At 42.5% G+C, this 19,710-nt stretch overlaps 1 protein-coding gene across 2 annotated transcripts in view; it reads right to left on the reverse strand.

Annotated features, from left to right (window-relative positions):
- Positions 1-1,728: 1,728 nt before the first annotated feature.
- Positions 1,729-19,710, reverse strand: part of opn7b (opsin 7, group member b) — a 51,298-nt gene continuing 33,316 nt past the window's right edge. For both annotated transcript variants that reach the window (XM_060936707.1, XM_060936706.1), the window contains 3 exons: positions 13,525-13,652; positions 2,979-3,313; positions 1,729-2,490 (listed from right to left, as the gene is read on the reverse strand). In XM_060936707.1, coding sequence (XP_060792690.1) covers positions 2,182-2,490; positions 2,979-3,313; positions 13,525-13,652 — 772 coding nt within the window. In that variant the 3' untranslated portion in view covers positions 1,729-2,181. The remainder of the gene's footprint in view (positions 2,491-2,978; positions 3,314-13,524; positions 13,653-19,710) is intronic.

Genomic DNA, 19,710 nt, shown 5'->3' on the forward strand with positions numbered 1-19,710 from the left:
GTCTGACTTTCTTTCTGTCTCTCACTGTGGTATGGGTGTCAGTTTGAGCCAGATGAGTATGAGGTTTGAGTATTTCAGAAGCTGCTGATCTCCTCCTGGGAGAGGTTCAGAGATCAGAAAATGGACAGATTTGAGTTGGTTTGAGCTTTTTTTTTTCAGGAAGGATATAGTAACTCATATAATCACTCTTTACAACTGTGGTGAGCAGAAAAGCATCTCAGCAACAGCAGAAAGAAGAACACACTGGGTTCCACTCCTGCAGCCAAGAACAGGGATCTTAGAATCAACAACAAGAAGTTCCTATTAAAGTGGCCGGGGAGTTTATACTGTTGAAATCATCCTGAAAGTAGAAAAAGAGCTTTATAAACTTCCTCAGAAAGCAAGACGACATTGAAAAACTCGTGATTTTTCATCTGAATCATCATTATTATGGTTGAGATTGAATTAAACACTGGATCACCAGAACAATACCAATGAAACCTTTGGAATAACACTGAGTGATTATCGTTGTCCTGATTAGAATTGATCGAACATCGATTTTTTTTCATTGATCAGGAAACCATTGTATGGCAGATCAGCGTTACTGCACCCAAAACATCTCTTTTTTGTGAATCTAAATCAGGGCGTGCACTTATTTATCAAATTTTTGAATATTTAATCACACCAAATTGAATATTCATAAATGTTTATAGTTAAAGTCTGACTAGAACATCATGTGAATGTAGCTTTAATGCACTACTAGCTACAATGAACATTAATTATTCTGAGTATTTTTTTTTCCCGTTTCCGGTTGAGAGTACGTCGTGCGCGTTCTGGCTGCCGCTTCTCACCAGAGCTCTTATTTTATTTCTTTTTCTATTAATTTTTTTCTGTGTGTTTGTGTAGTTTGATGTTTGTTTGAGTGTTTTGTCCGCCGGTTGTGATGTAGCTCCGGACCCAGTTTTGGGCGTCGGTTCCCTCCAGGCCTTGGTTCGCTGTGGGTGATGCCTGTGCTCCCAGCTATGGACTGCAGTGAGCTCGTTGCTCATTTTACATCGTGGTTGTTCAGCGCTCTGCGCTTTAATGCTTGGCGTGATGTTCAGAAGCGATGTTGCTCGGTGGTGTCGCGGCGGCTGTGCAGGCAGTTTGGGACACACCAGCGCTCTGCGTGGCGGAGCTTCTCTGCTCGTTTTGTGGATCCATGGCGTGGTGTTCGAGCGATGTTGCTGGCGGCGGTGCTGGAGATGTGGGACTTGTTCTTGTGCGCCTTTTGGTGGGACTGTGGCTGCTACACCACTGGAATTACATCCTGACCCCTACTTGGTGGACTTTTTACTTTTTATTTTTTATTATATTATATTTATTTATTTATTTTTTCTTTCCTTGTCTATAATTGTAAAGCGTCCTTGGGTTTTTTGAAAGGCGCTATATAAATTTAACTTATTATTATTATTATTATTCATTAACAGTCTCAATTAACCAGTTTAATTTAAGATCCTGATTTATCGTCAAACTGACGCAACTATTTATCGAGATTTATGCCCTTTTGCATTTACATGTGAAGCCTAAATGTTAGAGAAGCAGCTTTGGGACCAAAAGGTCACCTGTTTGATTCCCTGCATCCAGCAGGAATGGATGAAGTGCCCTTCAGCACCCACTGAGGGTGTGTGCTCACATCTCCAGATGGGTTAAATGCAGAGAAAACTTCATTGTGCTCATGTGATGAATGAAGGCTCTGAAATCCCCTCCTGTAGTTGACTGGTTTTGGTCTGTATATTATTTAATTAACATTCAGGGTCACATGACTAAAGAAGTCAACATTACCATTAAATGAACGTTACACAGTAATATTAAACATAGAACTTTGATTTGAGGCTTGATTGAGAGATCCTTCGACACCTTCTCTTCATATCATGTTCATCAGTACTGTTTGATGTGCACGGTCAATCCCAGTTTTTTTCCAAGGATCCTCCAAGGTTCTTCTTGGCAGAAAATTTGAGGCGTATTGATTTCCTGTTTGTGCAGCAACACAAAGGAAGTATTCTGGATGGATCTAAAGGAAGTCATTCTGCATCTCATTGGATATCTGACTGACTGCTACAGTACGTCGCTGCGTGTGAAGCCAGTCAGGATCTGGACCGTCATTTGAGGACTGATGTCCAAACAGGGACCAGAAGTGTGGTCCAGGTAGTACCTGCGAGTTCATTGGCCTGTGTGATGTCCATTGGAGGTGTGAGTGAAATGACAGTTTTCCTTGTCTGTGTTTTTCCGCACCATCTCCCGCCGGCACAGGCATAAGCACAACGTCCATCTGCGAAGGGACCTGCGGAAGTTCGGTTTGAAGCCCAGGGAGATAAGGGGGTTATAAAGGGTGGAGGATTTAGCAAACACAGCCACTGTGGCAAATGCTATCGGAGGAACTGCGTCCTGATTCACAAACGCCGCCCACATGGATACAGCAGCGTACGGACTCCATGCTACCAGGAAGCCTACGCATACAGCCACGGAGAGCTGCGTAGAGAATGAAGAACAATCTGATATCAGGAATGAAGATAAAACATACGCATGAAATTTATGAAACTACAATAAGAGACCAGAAGAAAAAAAAAACCCAAGCTGCACTGAGAAGAATGCGCTAATTTGTGTGGTATAATGACATTTTTCCTTCAAAGAATTCAGAACGGTTTTAATCCATTTCTTTTGACAGCAGAAACCAAAGTGAACATCAACTTTAATATCATAATACATTTTTAATGGAGTCATTAATGGACCTGTTGTTGTATGAACAAACTTCCTGTGATATCAGTAACTGTCCCTTACCAGCCATTTCTTCATTTCACTTCACAAGTCCACACACCGTTATTGCCTACCACCATTATTAGTTTTAGATCTACCATCTCACACAAGCTCATGAAAACTGATCTCATAAGATTCTATCCTTAATTAATTCCTTGAACAAACATGGCACTTAGACCCCTGAGGACCCTGAATGCCATCACCTTGATGATGTGGGTTTGAGCATTGACGAGCTTGTTCTGTAGAGACATGTGTTGCTGGACAGCCTGTTGAGACCCGCGCACTGTCACCAGGATGAAGGCATAGGAGAGGAAGATGATGGTGCAAGGTACGATGTAGCAGAAGAAGAAGAGGCATATGATGTAGGACATGGCAAGAAGGTTGTCGTGAGGAGCGAACCAGTCGATACAGCAGGCGGTGCCATAGGGCTCATAACTGTACTGACCCCATCCTGATAGAGGACCTACAGCGAAGATGGCGGAGAAGCACCACACCCCGACCACCAGCAACATGGCGTGGGACGAGGAGAACTTGTTCCCTGATATTCCAAAGAGACTCAAATTAGTGTCTAAAACTCATTAGCAAGCCATACATACTTCCATTATTGCCAATAAGTAAGGAACGTGTCATGAACTTAAAGGAAAACAATCAACGACAGGATGACGTGATGAAACAGAGTTACTGTTATCATGTAAAGTTCCCATAACAACACATTCATGGGGTTTTATTCCCCTTATAGCACTGCAACTAGCCAACGATTACAATTTTTATTATTAACGAACAACATCATACTTTCTATCTCTTAATAGTGGTGTTTAATGTTGTGGAACTGCCATGAAAAAGTTAGTTCCTGTTCTGACTTACGTTATAGCAGCTACAAACAAACGTTCCCTCACCAGCCTCTCATTTCTCTCTCTTGAAGTTTGTTGTGTTTTGTTAAACCGCAAAGAAGCCTAAACTCCCTTGTCCATTCCATAAATGTTACATAAACACAATTCGCCAATAACATCCGCTGTACGTCCCTGCGAATGAGCAGTTACTATAGAAACCATAATGTATTACAACGTTAACAGGAACTCTAATAAGCAACACTGAATCAGTGCCATATTCGGCCTAATTTAATTTATTCAGTTCATTTCATTTCACGCCCAGTCATCCATTAATCATGACGGTTCTCCCAATAGCCATTATGGTAGAAAGTAAATACATTTATTCAGATGGTCACTTTTTCTCATGTACAAACTTGGGAACCAGTCACAGCTTCATCAATTTTTTTCTTAGGAGCCTTAGGACATTGTCTAATTAATTGGAGCTTAGGACTTTATCTTCATCCAGCACACATTCACTTTCTCTACCATTACTCATCTTCAAACAGTTTTGCTTTTGTTGTTGTTTTTTTTAAGGATACAATTATCATCTCGTCACAGGGTTTCCAGGTTCAATATCACAATTATGTAAACGACAAAAGCATCACGCATTACCTAAATTAGTTTTAGCTGTGCTGATTCAAAAGTTCCCGGCTTTAATCCCTAGTTTAAAAAAAGCATCATCACGTATATAGGGCTATACATGAACAGAGCCCTCTCTCTGCCCATATCAAGCCTGGTGGAGGAGTATAAATGCACCAAAACAAGACTAGATTTGACACTCAAAGAGTCCCGCGACCCCTTCATAAGAAATGCTGTGCCAACCCTAGCAACAGGGAGGAAGTGGGACCCATCTTTGGCAGTGGCAGAAGCAAAGGCCACCCTCAGACACCAGGACATTGTGGGGCAAGTCCAACATGGCAGAGGGGGACTTGAGTTGGGACCAACAACACCCACATGGCAAAAGGTTACACCAAATGAACACCGGCAGCTGGTGGTGGAAGTGGTGCACTGCCAGGACAATGCAGCCAGATGTGTTAGAGCAGTCTCTCAAGCCCACCAAGGCTGTTGGATACAGTGGGATGGCATCAAGCGACACAAAATTTCCTGGCGTGAACTGTGGAACATGGAAATGAACATACTAAGTTTCATAATCAGAGCCATGTATGATGTGCTGCTCTCTCCAGCAAACCTTTATCATCAGTGTGGAAAGGATCCAGCCTGTCACCAGTGTGCGGCCCCGACAACCGTCAAACACATTCTGGTGGGCTGCAAGAACAGCGGCATGGTGGTGTAGTGGTTAGCACTGTTGCCTCACAGCAAGAAGGTTCTGGGTTCAGGCCCAGTTGCTGATGGGGGCCTTTCTGTACGGAGTTTGCATGTTCTCCCCGTGTCTGTGTGGGTTTCCTCCAGGTGCTCTGGTTTCCCCCACAGTCCAAAGACATGTGGTGAGGTTAACATGGGGCAGCCATGGCCTGAAGGTTGGGGTGAAGTGCCTTTGAGTCACTGAACCCCCAACTGCTCCCTGGGCCCTGGAGCATAGCTGCCCATTGATCTGGGTATGGGTCTGTGCTCATTGCTTACGGTACTTGTGTGTTTTCACTGCTTCAGATGAGTGATAAATAAAGACTTCTTGTTCTTTTTGTTCTAATCCAAGGGAGATACACCTGGTGCCACAACCAAGTACTGCGGTGCTTGGCCTCAACACTAGAGCACAAGAGACTGTCAACCAACACCATCCCACTTAACACCCAGACAACCTTCCCACAACTAACACCCTTCATCTGGGAAGGGGAGAAACAGTGGACTACTAAGCTCTTACCTCCCTGCTCATGCCTGAATGCAGCCAGAGACTGGGAAATGTGTGTTGACCTCAACCAGAGACTCACTTTCCCACCTGAAATAGCAGTCACCAATCTGTGCCCAGATCTGGTCCTCTGGTCCAATTCCTGCCATTGTGTCTTCATCACAGAGCTGACAGTCCCTTGGGAGGATGCCATCGATGAGGCATATGAAAGAAAAACACTGCAGTATTCCAATGTTGCAGCTGAGGCAGAGGAGTGGGGCTGGAAGGTGAAGGTGTATTCAGTGGAGATGGGCTGCAGGAGCTTCATAACCAGTTCCACCAGCAGGATCCTAAAGGAAGTGGGTATCAGAGGGCAGGCCCAGCGGAAAGCAATTAAGGAAATTGCCACTGGCGCCAAAAGAAGCAGTCACTGGCTGTGGCTGAAGCTAAAGGAGACAGTATGGGCTGCCAAATGACCACTTACAGTAGTTACCATGTGACACACCCAGGTCTGATCAGACTGTGGTGGGCCTGCCTCTGCTGAGGGTGTCTTGTGGTAAAAGGCCGAAAGACCCAATGAGACTGGGGTACACAACTGATGTGCCGTACTGATGGAAACATCACTAAGTGGTCATCATCATCGGTGTCACCCCACTGAAGGAAACATCTCTAACCCCACTCAAGGCAAGTGCTGTGCTGAATCATCAGGGATTGTAACACCTAGTCCTACTAAACAAACAGTGCCTTGACATTTAGGACTCATTGGTTCCTCTCTACAAAACCTAACCAGAACATCATCTGTCATTATAATGTAACAGTAACACATTCCTGTGTCTGAAAATGTAAAGCTACAACCTTAATTCTGACCAGATGTGTCACATCAGCGTCACACCAAGACCTCAGTCAAGCCACATGGGACACGTCCCAGGTATGTTTCCGTATGAGCTACTGGCAGGACAAAGAACAGCTACAGTGTGAATTTAATCTGTTTCAACAACTCCAGCATTCCATTATCAGTGAAGAGTTTTTTTATTTATTAATTTGGTCCTGCGTTTCCTTTCCTTCGTATAGAACATAACGTCTTTTCTTCTCGCTTTCTTTCCGTTACTGTAGTCGCACTTTCACGTTTCATTCGCACACTCACATCCTCCATTTTTCTCTCCTGTTTCAAATTTGCATCCCACAATGCCTTGCATGAACGGGGAAAGCCCACCACATGATGCATGACGTAGTCTCTTGAATTGGGTCATGGTGAAGCAGGAAAAAATAGCGGAGAATTTAGGGCCACGTGGCTTTAAATTCATTAATTGTTTTGTTTAAAAAAACTAATAAAATCGGAAGTCTGTGATTCAAATTCAATAGCTTTCGGTCACTCAACAAAAATAATTGGGTGTTGGGAGAATTCTTTTTATGGCCTACACTTAAAATCTGAAAGGCAGTCTACCTTTAATGGAATATGTTTAGTTCGAAAGCTACCAAAATCCGCCACTGACGACCACGCCCCTCTCAGCCACACTGGTATAAATCACCTGTTTACTAATTACACCCACCTCTTCCTCATTACTTGACAGGATAATACAACAGTTAGTTCTGTTCTGCTAATCTGATTGGTCAAACAGCATTCCAAGAGTGTTTCTATTTCCTACGACGGAACTGGGATGTTTCAGTATGTGCATCACTCCACTCATCTTTGTTCGCCACATAAAATTCCACTTTCCAGTTTGAAACAATTACTACACTAGAATTAACGACATCTTCAGCAGATGTACAAGTTAATATGAGCTCGCTCGCCAGATCACTGATGTACTATAAAGTGAGAGTGTGGCTTCATCGGGATCTGTTTCTGCAAAAATAAACAGAACATTTGTCCATATTGTGACTGAAATGTCACTTACTCGATATTAATTTCTTGTTCATAAAACTGTTGTATAAAAACACCGTTGCACGGGAAAATCGTGAGGTTATACTGAACATCAGTATGGCTGGGGTTAGCTATGATTAGCTAGCCAAGCCACGTATAGCTCATGTGATATGGTGTAAATACAAGAACACAGTGCTGAAAAAGCTACTGAAACAACTTTGCAGAACTGTCCTGAAGAGGGCGCCATTACAAGAACGTGAATGTAAAGTGCTCAGAAATCTAAATTTGTTATTACAAATCCATTCACCTAAATAACAATGATGTGAGACATTGGGACAATGAATAACTGGTGTGGAGGTTGGTTCATTTTGTTCCATCATATTCATGTAAAAAGTGTATCGTAGCATACAAACACTTTCCTGGGCAGCTTCAAGATAAATATAAATAAATATAGATTTCGATGGAGTTCACAACTGAATCACAAACGCAAATGTTTGTGAACCCTTTAGAATCTAGATTTCTGCATAAATGTGAGCAAAAATATCATTAGAGTTTCACACAAGTCCTCAAAGTAGATCAAGAGAACCCAATTAAAGAAATGAAACAAAAATACTTGGTCGTTTAAGGAAAAGGATCCATTATTCTATATCACTGAGTAGCAAAAGTATGTGAACCTCTAGGATTAGCAGTTAATCTGAAGGTGAAATTAGAGTCAGGTGATTGTTAATATGATGACAATCAGGCAAGCGTTCAATCAAAGTCTGATCTTCACAACACATTATTGTAGAAGCGTATCATGGCAGGAACAAAAGAAATGCCTGAGGACCTCAGAAAAAGAGTTGTTGAGGCTCATCAGGCTGAAAAAGGTCACGGAACATCTTTAAAGAGTTTGGACTCCACCAATCCACAGTCAGACAGATGGAGGAAGTTCAGAATCACGGTTACCCTCCTCAGGAGTGGACCAACAAACATCACTCCAAGAACAAGGCGTGTAAGAGTCCATGAGGTCACAGAGGAACCCAGAGTAACTTCTAAACAACTAAAGACCTCTCTCACGTTGGCTAATGTTCATGAGTCCACCATCAGGAGAACACATGAACAACAACAATGGTGTACTGTACATGGCAGGGCTGTAAGGAGAAAGCTACTGCTGTCCAAAAAGAACATTGCTGCACAAGTACAGTTTGCTAAAGATCATATGGACAGGCCAGAAGGCTATTGGAAAAAATTTGTGGTTGGAGGAGACCAAAATAGAACTTTTTGGTTTAAATGAGAAGCGTTACGTTTGGAGAAAGAAAAACACTGCATTCCAGAATAAGACCCTTATCCCATCTGTAAAACATGGTGTATAAGTATAATATTTTTCTCTCATTTGTTTAACTGGGTTTTCTTTATCTACTTTTAGGACTTGTGTGAAAATCTGATGCTGATTTTGGTCAAACTTATGCAGAAATATAGAAAATTCCACAGGGTTCACAAATTTCAAGCACCACTGTATATGAAATACTGTGAATGTGCAAAACGGATGATAAATCCAAAATGATTAAAAAGGAAGTGACAACTGGAAGCAAAATCATAGTGCCTGAAATTTAATTAAAGTCTTCTGTCGTGTCATAAATAACTTTCCATTACTCACTTTCCCCTCCTCGTTCCTCCTTCTCTAGAAATTTATGATCTATAATTAAGGTCACAGTCTCAGGCTCTTAACCCAGCAGGGAACTGGAGATCTAACACCTATTACTGAATGTACTTCATTATACGAGCAGCTAGAGGTGAGCTGAAACGAGAGAGGTAAGAAAGAGAAAAAGAGCATTGTGGAGAGTCACTCCTGAGACACAGAGAGATGATTATCACTTTATCCTCAGTAGGACACATTTCTGCAACATGGTTCACCAGTGATATGGACAAAATACTCCCTCAAGACATCGAGGGATGTGGTGATGTCTGTGAAGAAGAACAAGAGCGAAGATCAGATAGATTGTGAACAGTAGTTCAGCTGTAAATCCCAGGTTTATATTAATGAGCTCGACCTAATACATTATTACCTCCAACAAAGAGCTTCTGGTTTTGGTGTGGTTTGTTTGTCTGCAGAATTGCGCAAAACCTACCAACCTGATTTCCATTAAACTTGGTGGAAGGGAAACTGCGAGCTGGCCTAGTGGTTATTGTGTCCGCCTCTTGATCGGGAGATCATGAGTTCTACTTATGGTCGGGTCATACCAAAGACCATCATAAAAACGGTATCTACTGCCATCTAGCAAGGCATGCTGCAATACAGATGTGAGTGGGGAGTCAAACTCTCGCACTTACCAAAGGACCAGTCCCCCGCTGTAACCCTAGCTGTATAGGTAAGAGGCCGTGGGCTATAGAAGCAGAGATTGGTGCCACCCAATGCACCTCAAGGGCTTGGTTAGTACTGGGATGGGAAACTGCCTGGGTCCTGGCACAGGAAGAACTTGGTGGAAGGGTGCATCATGGGCTAAGGAAGAACCCAATAAATGTTGGAGGGGATCCAAGTCACGAGGTGAATTCACAAATTTTGTTTCAGTTGCAAGATATACAACCCCAATTCCAAAAAAGTTGGGACAAAGTACAAATTGTAAATAAAAACGGAATGCAATAATTTACAAATCTCAAAAACTGATATTGTATTCACAATAGAACATAGACAACATATCAAATGTCGAAAGTGAGACATTTTGAAATTTCATGCCAAATATATTGGCTCATTTGAAATTTCATGACAGCAACACATCTCAAAAAAGTTGGTACAGGAGCAATAAGAGGCTGGAAAAGTTAAAGGTACAAAAAAGGAACAGCTGGAGGACCAAATTGCAACTCATTAGGTCAATTGGCAATAGGTCATTAACATGGCTGGGTATAAAAAGCATCTTGGAGTGGCAGCGGCTCTCAGAAGTAAAGATGGGAAGAGGATCACCAATCCCCCTAATTCTGCGCCGACAAATAGTGGAGCAATATCAGAAAGGAGTTCGACAGTGTAAAATTGCAAAGAGTTTGAACATATCATCATCTACAGTGCATAATATCATCAAAAGATTCAGAGAATCTGGAAGAATCTCTGTGCGTAAGGGTCAAGGCCGGAAAACCATACTGGGTGCCCGTGATCTTCGGGCCCTTAGACGGCACTGCATCACATACAGGCATGCTTCTGTATTGGAAATCACAAATTGGGCTCAGGAATATTTCCAGAGAACATTATCTGTGAACACAATTCACCGTGCCATCCGCCGTTGCCAGCTAAAACTCTATAGTTCAAAGAAGAAGCCGTATCTAAACATGATCCAGAAGCGCAGACGTCTTCTCTGGGCCAAGGCTCATTTAAAATGGACTGTGGCAAAGTGGAAAACTGTTCTGTGGTCAGACGAATCAAAATTTGAAGTTCTTTATGGAAATCAGGGACGCCGTGTCATTCGGACTAAAGAGGAGAAGGACGACCCAAGTTGTTATCAGCGCTCAGTTCAGAAGCCTGCATCTCTGATGGTATGGGGTTGCATTAGTGCATGTGGCATGGGCAGCTTACACATCTGGAAAGACACCATCAATGCTGAAAGGTATATCCAGGTTCTAGAGCAACATATGCTCCCATCCAGACGACGTCTCTTTCAGGGAAGACCTTGCATTTTCCAACATGACAATGCCAAACCACATACTGCATCAATTACAGCATCATGGCTGCGTAGAAGAAGGGTCCGGGTACTGAACTGGCCAGCCTGCAGTCCAGATCTTTCACCCATAGAAAACATTTGGCGCATCATAAAACGGAAGATACGACAAAAAAGACCCAAGACAGTTGAGCAACTAGAATCCTACATTAGACAAGAATGGGTTAACATTCCTATCCCTAAACTTGAGCAACTTGTCTCCTCAGTCCCCAGACGTTTACAGACTGTTGTAAAGAGAAAAGGGGATGTCTCACAGTGGGAAACATGGCCTTGTCCCAACTTTTTTGAGATGTGTTGTTGTCATGAAATTTAAAATCACCTAATTTTTCTCTTTAAATGATACATTTTCTCAGTTTAAACATTTGATATGTCATCTATGTTCTATTCTGAATAAAATATGAAATTTTGAAACTTCCACATCATTGCATTCCGTTTTTATTTACAATTTGTACTTTGTCCCAACGGCAGCACAGTGGTGTAGTTGTTAGAGCTGTCGCCTCACAGCAAGAAGGTCCAGGTTCGAGCCCCGTGGCCGGTGAGGGCCTTTCTGTGCGGAGTTTGCAAGTTGTCCGCGTGGGTTTCCTCCGGGTGCTCCGTTTTCCCCCACAGTCCAAAGACATGCAGGTTAGGTTAACTGGTGACTCTAAATTGACCGTAGGTGTGAATGTGAGTGTGAATGGTTGTCTGTGTCTATGTGTCAGCCCTGTGATGACCTGGCGACTTGTCCAGGGTGTACCCCGCCTTTCGCCCGTAGTCAGCTGGGATAGGCTCCAGCTTGCCTGCGACCCTGTAGAAGGATAAAGCGGCTAGAGATAATGAGATGAGACTTTGTCCCAACTTTTTTGGAATCGGGGTTGTAGCATTTGGCTCAACAATGCCATTTACCTTGAGGAATGGCACCTCCTCCTCGACGTGGTGCATGGGTGAAACAGTCCAAAGTAGGGGACTGCCAGTCTGGGTAAAGCACGGCGAGGACATTACGTACTCTGGTATCGTCATGGTTGCTGTGAAGGCTTGTCTGGAATCCTGAAACGGAATGGCTAATGGATCTCTGGCAACCCGTCCCACCAGAGATCTATCACTAGTGGTGCAGCTGGCTGCCAGCCCTCGTCTTGCTCTCTTGTTTGCCACTTGGACAACCAACTTGGAAGCGAAATGGTGTGAGTGAGGATTGCGTACACCCACTATTACCGTTCAAAACAAGTCTTTCGCAGGCTTATATTCCCCTCCTCATATGGGAGAAGGAAATAACCTGGGGCGGATGAGGAACAGAGCATCGTCATCATCAAACCAATGAATAGGAGGAGGAGGAGCCATTCACCCTAAAATCCAGTAGACGGCAGTAGTGACAAAACATAACCAGTGTAGAAATATGATGACTCCGCATCATACGCCACATTCACGAGTACCAGTAATCCTCTGGGACACACGTCTAAGCTAGTTGCTCAAACGTAATACAGTAAGCAGTCGTCCTCGAGCACTCAGGGACAGGGGTTTCTAAATCAGCCTTAACATGAAAAAACAGGATGTGGAATCTTTGCCAGTAAGTGTGACTTATTCAGACATATAAAGTGGTCGTGGTTGCAGATTTGCATATCATAGAGTCGATATGAACAATTTTCCTTGGCTTGATCTCTGAGTGCCCTTCTGTTTGTTTCTATAGTAACAGCTCATTCCCAAGGACTTGTACAGTACAGCAGATGCTCCACTTGAATGGAATTTATAGAATTGTTGATATGAAGTTTTCTGTAAGGAGAAATTTGTTTATTTAAAAACGAGACCATCAATGACGGTGTAGCTCACTCTGGCCCCGTCTAGCCCAAAAGGAACAATCTAAAGTGGGCCACCTTGCACAATAAATATTGCAAACTATATACGGTACAAGCTATATATAGAAGCTATATGCTCCCTAGAAATACCAACCTATTTGCCAGAAAGAATCCAAAATGGCGAGGTATTGATCGAGAAAAAGCTATTTTTGTTGAACTGCTCATTAAGGCTTAATTAGTTCATAACTTCATTAGTAATTGTAATTAAGCAAATCCGGGTAGAAGTTATATGCACCCCAGGCAGACCTACCTTCCTGCCAATAAGAATAAAAATCAGTGAAGAATTGAGAGAGAAGAAGCAATTTTCGTGAAATGTGAACAACGCCAGATGGACGACACATGATGGCATAAGCTAATAATGGAAGGAGTCGTTAACAAAATATGGCAAGCTGCAAGACAAAGAGAGGCTGGTGAGGGAACGAACGTTTATAGCTGCTATAACATAAGTGAGAACAGCAACTAACCTGTCTTGTAGATGACATTAAATACAACTCTAAATGGATAAAAAGTATGATGTCATTGTTTAGGAAATTAAAAATTGTTATCACTGTGGTGTAAGAGGAATAAAATACTTTCCTTCACAAGTTTTGGCTTGCAAAATCATTTCTAATGCCCAGATTGTTGATTAAAAGAAGAAAATTTGAAAATATGTGGAAGTGGCAACCCTGACCTCATGTACTCTGGGTTAGGGATTGAAACAGAGTTACAAAGCTGAGTTTATTACCGTAGTTGGGGCGACAGACTTTAAACCAGCAGACGGAGGATAAGACGGTCAGATTGCTGAGACTGCACAGGCCAAAGAGTACACCACAGAACGCATAAAAGAGACACACTGATTCAGTGAAGAGCCATCTAGAGAGAGAGAGAGAGAGAAACAGTATTGCTTTTAATTACTGACACAGAGGAAACATTACGCACTAAAGCACAACCTGAACTGCATTGTTCTGATGTCACTTGATCTCATTAATAATGGTAATAAAAAAAAAAAGCTCAGGATGTTTTTTTTTAGAATCACATCAGAAATGATACTTTCATTGCTGTGATGCAGTCGTGCCACACTGAAATGCAATTACTGTTCAATCACAGCCTTAAGCCGTGCTCGCAGGGCGTGGCTGTAATCACCTGGCACTGCCATTTAGCAGGATGAGTTGAAGAATGAAGAAGCTGGGACGCAATTAAAAGGCACGTAACTAACCCAGCACTTTGATAATGAAACTAAATTAAATGATCCGAGTCTTTAGCAGAGACATGCTGCACTGTGCACAGTGTGTGTTCTGGAGGGGAAATAAGGAGTTGGGGTCCAGTTCTATAGAAATGTATAGAAAGGTAAAGCAGCGTTTAAGTCAGGCTACTGGAGCAAACCCACAGCAGTGCTCCGCCCATTCACATCTGTCGTAGTATTGATTTTAGAACATGTTATCTGTTCATACTGGAAGTGAATTGGTCCAGCTCTCCATGATCACTTTCTGCTAGGGTTGCCAACTTTCTCATATCCAAATGAGGGACACTTTGTTCCGGGTGCGGACAAGTACTGGTACAGGCCCTGTACGCGCACCCCAGCGCCCCAAAATAGTTACAGTACCGAATTGCCTTTAGGTGAGGGTTTCAAATGTAGGCCACTACAAATTCATTTATAAAATAGAGCTTTTAAAAATTAATAGACCAATTAATGGATATTTTTAAGTAACTTAATGCAAAATAACAAACAATTCTAATATTATTGTCTCATTTTTCTCTTTTAAACTTTGGCCAAATAATTCATCAGGCCATATTTATGAAGGCAATGTCATAAACTGAAAAAGTATTTGCTGCAGCTGTAAAACCCTGATATTTGCTTAATTGTCCATTTGAAAACCCTAAGAACCTTCTGCAATGCTTCATAGCAGAAGAAGAAGAGAGAAAGACATCACAAAGGCAGGAGTGAGGCAGAAAAGCTCCCCTTCTAAATCAAATCAAATCAAGTTTATTTGTATCGCGCTTTTAACAATAAACATTGTCGCAAAGCAGCTTTACAGAATTTGAACGACTTAAAACATGAGCTAATTTTATCCCTAATCTATCCCCAATGAGCAAGCCTGTGGCGACGGTGGCAAGGAAAAACTCCCTCAGACGACATGAGGAAGAAACCTCGAGAGGAACCAGACTCAAAAGGGAACCCATCCTCATTTGGGCAACAACAGACAGCCTGACTATAATATTAACAGTTTTAACAGATATAACCCTCAACTGTCCTCATGGGGCCGTCCTTCACAGGAGTGGGGCGATAAAACTCCGACCAGACACAGGGCACCAGGATGGATCAAGCAGGTCCGAGGGGCAGAAGAGGCCAGCATCTCAATCCCAGGATCAACATGTAACTCAAAGGGACAGATTGGGGGGGGAAGAGAGAGAGAGAAAGAAAACACGTTGTTAGGTATGCTCTAAAAATGACAAGTATTAAATCTGTGTGGTAGGCTCGCAGAGACGAGAGTCTTTACATCAGGCATAACACACAATGGCATGTTAATATGGTAAAAAATACATCATGACCTGCTCTGGCTGGATGCTTGATTGGGTGATGGGAGCACACTCCTCAGCAATGATGAGATGCAGATGGGACCCTTAGGCCTGGCCAAGACAATTCAGTTACATTTCACCGGGTCTGGGACATGCGACAGAATGTCTGACGGCCGATTCCCTGCAGGCTACGATAGCCAGTCGAGGTCCCCACCGTCTCCACCAAAAGATTTCCTGTTGACTCCATGTAACTCAGAGGGACAGATTTGGGGTGGGGGGGGGGGGGGAGAGAAAGAAAACACAGGTGGTTAGGTATGCCCAATGTCACCTGAATAAGTAGGAACAGTATACATATTGCACCGAGTACAAGCAGGGACTCCGGCAACTAACTATGACAGCATAACTAAAAGGAGAGAGCCAGAAGGTAACACAGGCATGAGGGAGCCCCGGGACATAAAGCAGCAGCCACTACACCGTCAACAAACTCGAGTGAGCAAGCGAGTGGGGACTGACAGCATCCATACATCCCAGTTTACCAAAACACTCTATGTCTGAGGACCCTCCAGATCTACTCCTTTACCTCATAAACACCATTAACAAAAGGCTTGACTAAACAGATATGTTTTCAGCCGAGACTTAAATGCTGAGACTGTGTCTGATTCCCGAACATTACTTGGAAGGCTGTTCCATAACAGTGGGGCTTTGTAAGAAAAGGCTCTGCCCCCTGATGTAGCCTTCACTATACGAGGTACCAGCAGATAGCCTGCACCTTTTGATCTAAGTAGGCGTGGCGGGTCATAGAGGAGCAGAAGTTCACTCAGGTACTGTGGTGCGAGACCATTTAGTGCTTTAAAGGTCAATAGTAGTATTTTATAATCAATACGAAATTTGATTGGGAGCCAATGCAGTGTGGATAAGACAGGCGTGATGTGGTCATATTTTCTAGTTCTAGTAAGGACTCTTGCTGCGGCATTTTGAACTAACTGGAGCTTGTTTATGCACTTATTGGAACATCCAGACAGTAAGGCATTACAATAATCCAACCTGGAGGTAATGAAAGCATGGACTAGTTTTTCTGCATCATGCAATGACATTAAATTTCTTATCTTTGCAATATTTCTGAGATGAAAGAAAGCTATCCGGGTGATGTTATCAATGTGAGTTTCGAATGAAAGACTGGGGTCAATAATCACTCCGAGGTCTTTTACTACTGCACGTGAAGAAACAGAAAGGCCATCCAGAGTTACTGTGTAATCAGAAAACTTACTTCTAGCTGTATGTGGTCCTAGCACAAGTACTTCAGTCTTGTCAGAGTTAAGCAGAAGGAAATTTATAAGCATCCAGTGTCTAATGTCCTTAACACATTCCTCAATTTTATTAAGCTGGTGTCTCTCATCAGGTTTTGCAGAAACATACAACTGTGTGTCATCAGCATAACAGTGGAAACTAATACAATGTTTACGAATAATATCGCCCAGAGATAACATATATAGAGAAAAAAGCAGTGGACCCAAGACAGAACCTTGTGGAACACCAAACTTTACCTCGGTACGTCTAGAAATATCACCATTTATATCAACATACTGATAACGATCAGTTAGATAAGACCTGAGCCAGGAGAGGGCCATTCCCTTAACTCCCACAACATTTTCTAGTCTATCCAGAAGAATGGAATGATCAATGGTATCAAATGCTGCACTAAGGTCAAGCAACACAAGTAGCGAGACACAGCCCTGATCAGACGCCAACAGTAGGTCGTTTACTACTTTAACCAGTGCTGTCTCTGTGCTATGATGAGGTCTAAATCCTGACTGATACATTTCATGGATGTTATTCCTATGTAAATATGAGCATAACTGCTGTGCCATAGCTTTTTCAAGGATCTTGGAGATAAAGGGGAGGTTTGATATTGGCCGATAATTGGACAGCTGACAGGGATCAAGGTCAGGTTTTTTAATCAGGGGTTTGATAACTGCTAGTTTAAAGGATTTGGGTACATAGCCAATCATAAGAGAAGAATTTATTATTTTTAGAAGCGGTTCAATTACTCCAGGCATTATCTGTTTGAATAGATGTGTCGGTAAGGGATCTAGTACGCAAGTTGAGGCTTTTGATGTAGAGATTAATGAAAGTAATTCAGTTTCTTTTAGGGGAGTAAAACATTCTAACTGATGATCTGATACAGTTATATAGTTAACTACAAGGTCACTTTCATTGTCTAACCTTAAATTAGTAGTTTGAATTTTTTGTCGGATATTCTCAATTTTGTCATTAAAAAAATTCATGAAGTCGTTGCTACTACATACTGCAGGTGTGCATGTGTTGATAGTGGACTTATTCCTGGTTAATTTTGCTACAGTATTAAATAGGAATCTAGGATTATTTTTGTTATCTTCTATTAGGGAGGAGAAATATGTTGATCTCGCAGCACTAAGAGCTTTTCTATACTTTAGGAAGCTCTCCTTCCAAGCTAATTTGAACACTACCAATTTTGTTTGACGCCATTTACGTTCCAATTTTCGAGTGGTCTGTTTTAATGTGCGAGTGTCATCATTATACCAGGGTGCTAATTTTTTGTCTCTGACCATTTTCCTTTTTAGAGGAGCTACATTATCTAAAGTATGGCGGAATGTTGACTCTAAGCATTCAGTTGCCTGATCAAGTTCTGCAGGGGCTGACAGTGACCCAATCAAAGTTGATAACTCTGGGAGATCATTTATAAAGCTCTGTGCAGTAGTTGACGTGAAAGTACGTTTAATACAGTAGCGTGGTGAGGTGCATATATTATTACTCAGACATATTTTGAATGAGATGAGACAATGATCTGAGATAACTTCAGACTGTGGAAGTATGACTATATTGTCTACGTTTAATCTGAATGTTAGTATTAGATCGAGGGTGTGACCACCATTATGGGTCGGTCCTATGACATTCTGCTTAATCCCGACTGAATCCAAGATGGACACAAACGCTGTTTTTAAAGGGTCTTCTGGGTTATCGAAGTGAATATTAAAATCTCCGACAACTAAAGCTTTGTCTAAGGAAATAACCAGATCTGAGATAAAATCTGCAAATTCAGAAAGAAACTCAGAATATGGCCCCGGGGTCCTGTAAATAATAAGCAATGGAATTAACTGGGTAGACTTATTTTTCGAGGCTACATACATTATATGAGTATGAAGAACTTCAAATGTATTAAATTTATAACCAGGTTTGTGTGTTACACCTAGATAATCGTTATAAATAACCGCGACGCCTCCTCCTCTGCCAGTTAGACGAGGCTGGTGTATATAACTGTATCCAGGAGGACTCGCTTCATTTAATGCTATATATTCATTTGGCTTAATCCATGTTTCTGTTAAACACAGTACATTAAACTCCTGATCAGTAATGAGTTCATTAACCATTAGCGCTTTAGATGTAAGAGATCTAATATTTAATAGCCCCACCTTTAGATCAAAGGTGCTGGCAGCAGCTGTACAGTCAGTCTGATCTAATTTTATATTGATTAGGTTACTGGAACAAACTCTCTGAAAATTTCTACCTTTTTGTTGAGTTCGGGGAACAGACACAGTCTCGATGTAGTGGACCCTGAGTGACGACTCTGTGCAGCTAGCAGACAGTCGGTTTAGCCTGTTCGTCTGCTCCCTGGCCTTGGCTCTGGATTGTCAGAAATTAACTAGGCCTGTTCTGAGACTATGACCTATGCTGCAGGAAATGAGAGCAGCACCTTCCCGAGTGGGATGGATACCGTCCCGCCCTAACAGGCCAGCAAGAGCTCTGGTTATAGGGGACTCTATCATACGGCACGTGAAATTAGCTCAGCCTTTAGGGGCACCAGCAGCTTTAGTCAGGTGTATTCCGGGAGCCAGGGCGCCGGACATAGCAGGTAATCTTAGGGTCCTAGGCAAGCACAGGTTCTCAAAGATAGTTATCCATGCAGGAGCTAATGATATACGCCTTCGTCAGTCTGAGGTTACTAAGAGTAACTTTGTAGAGGTGTTTAAATTAGCGAAGGCGATGTCCGATGCTGTAGTATGCTCTGGCCCCATCCCAATGCGGCGTGGCGATGTAGCTTACAGCAGGTTATGGTCGCTGAACTGCTGGCTGTCCAGGTGGTGCTCTGAAAACAGTGTGGGCTTTATAGATAATTGGGCTAATTTTGAGAGCACTGCTGGCCTGTTAGGGCGGGACGGTATCCTTCTATAGAGATCTTGCAGTCACGTGACCGGAAAGTACACAACCGCCATCTTGTCGGTCAAAAACACCGCTGAATACTGCTGCACTCATGTACAGAATGGATCAATTTCAACCGACGGACTACACGGCTCATTTTTCTAATGAACAGATAACTAGATATATGTCTAAAATAAACGATCTACAGATTAGTGACCCTTATGGCTTACCGGACGGA

This window comes from Neoarius graeffei, chromosome 13 (assembly GCF_027579695.1).
Source record: "Neoarius graeffei isolate fNeoGra1 chromosome 13, fNeoGra1.pri, whole genome shotgun sequence".
NCBI classification, from domain to species: Eukaryota; Metazoa; Chordata; class Actinopteri; order Siluriformes; family Ariidae; genus Neoarius; species Neoarius graeffei.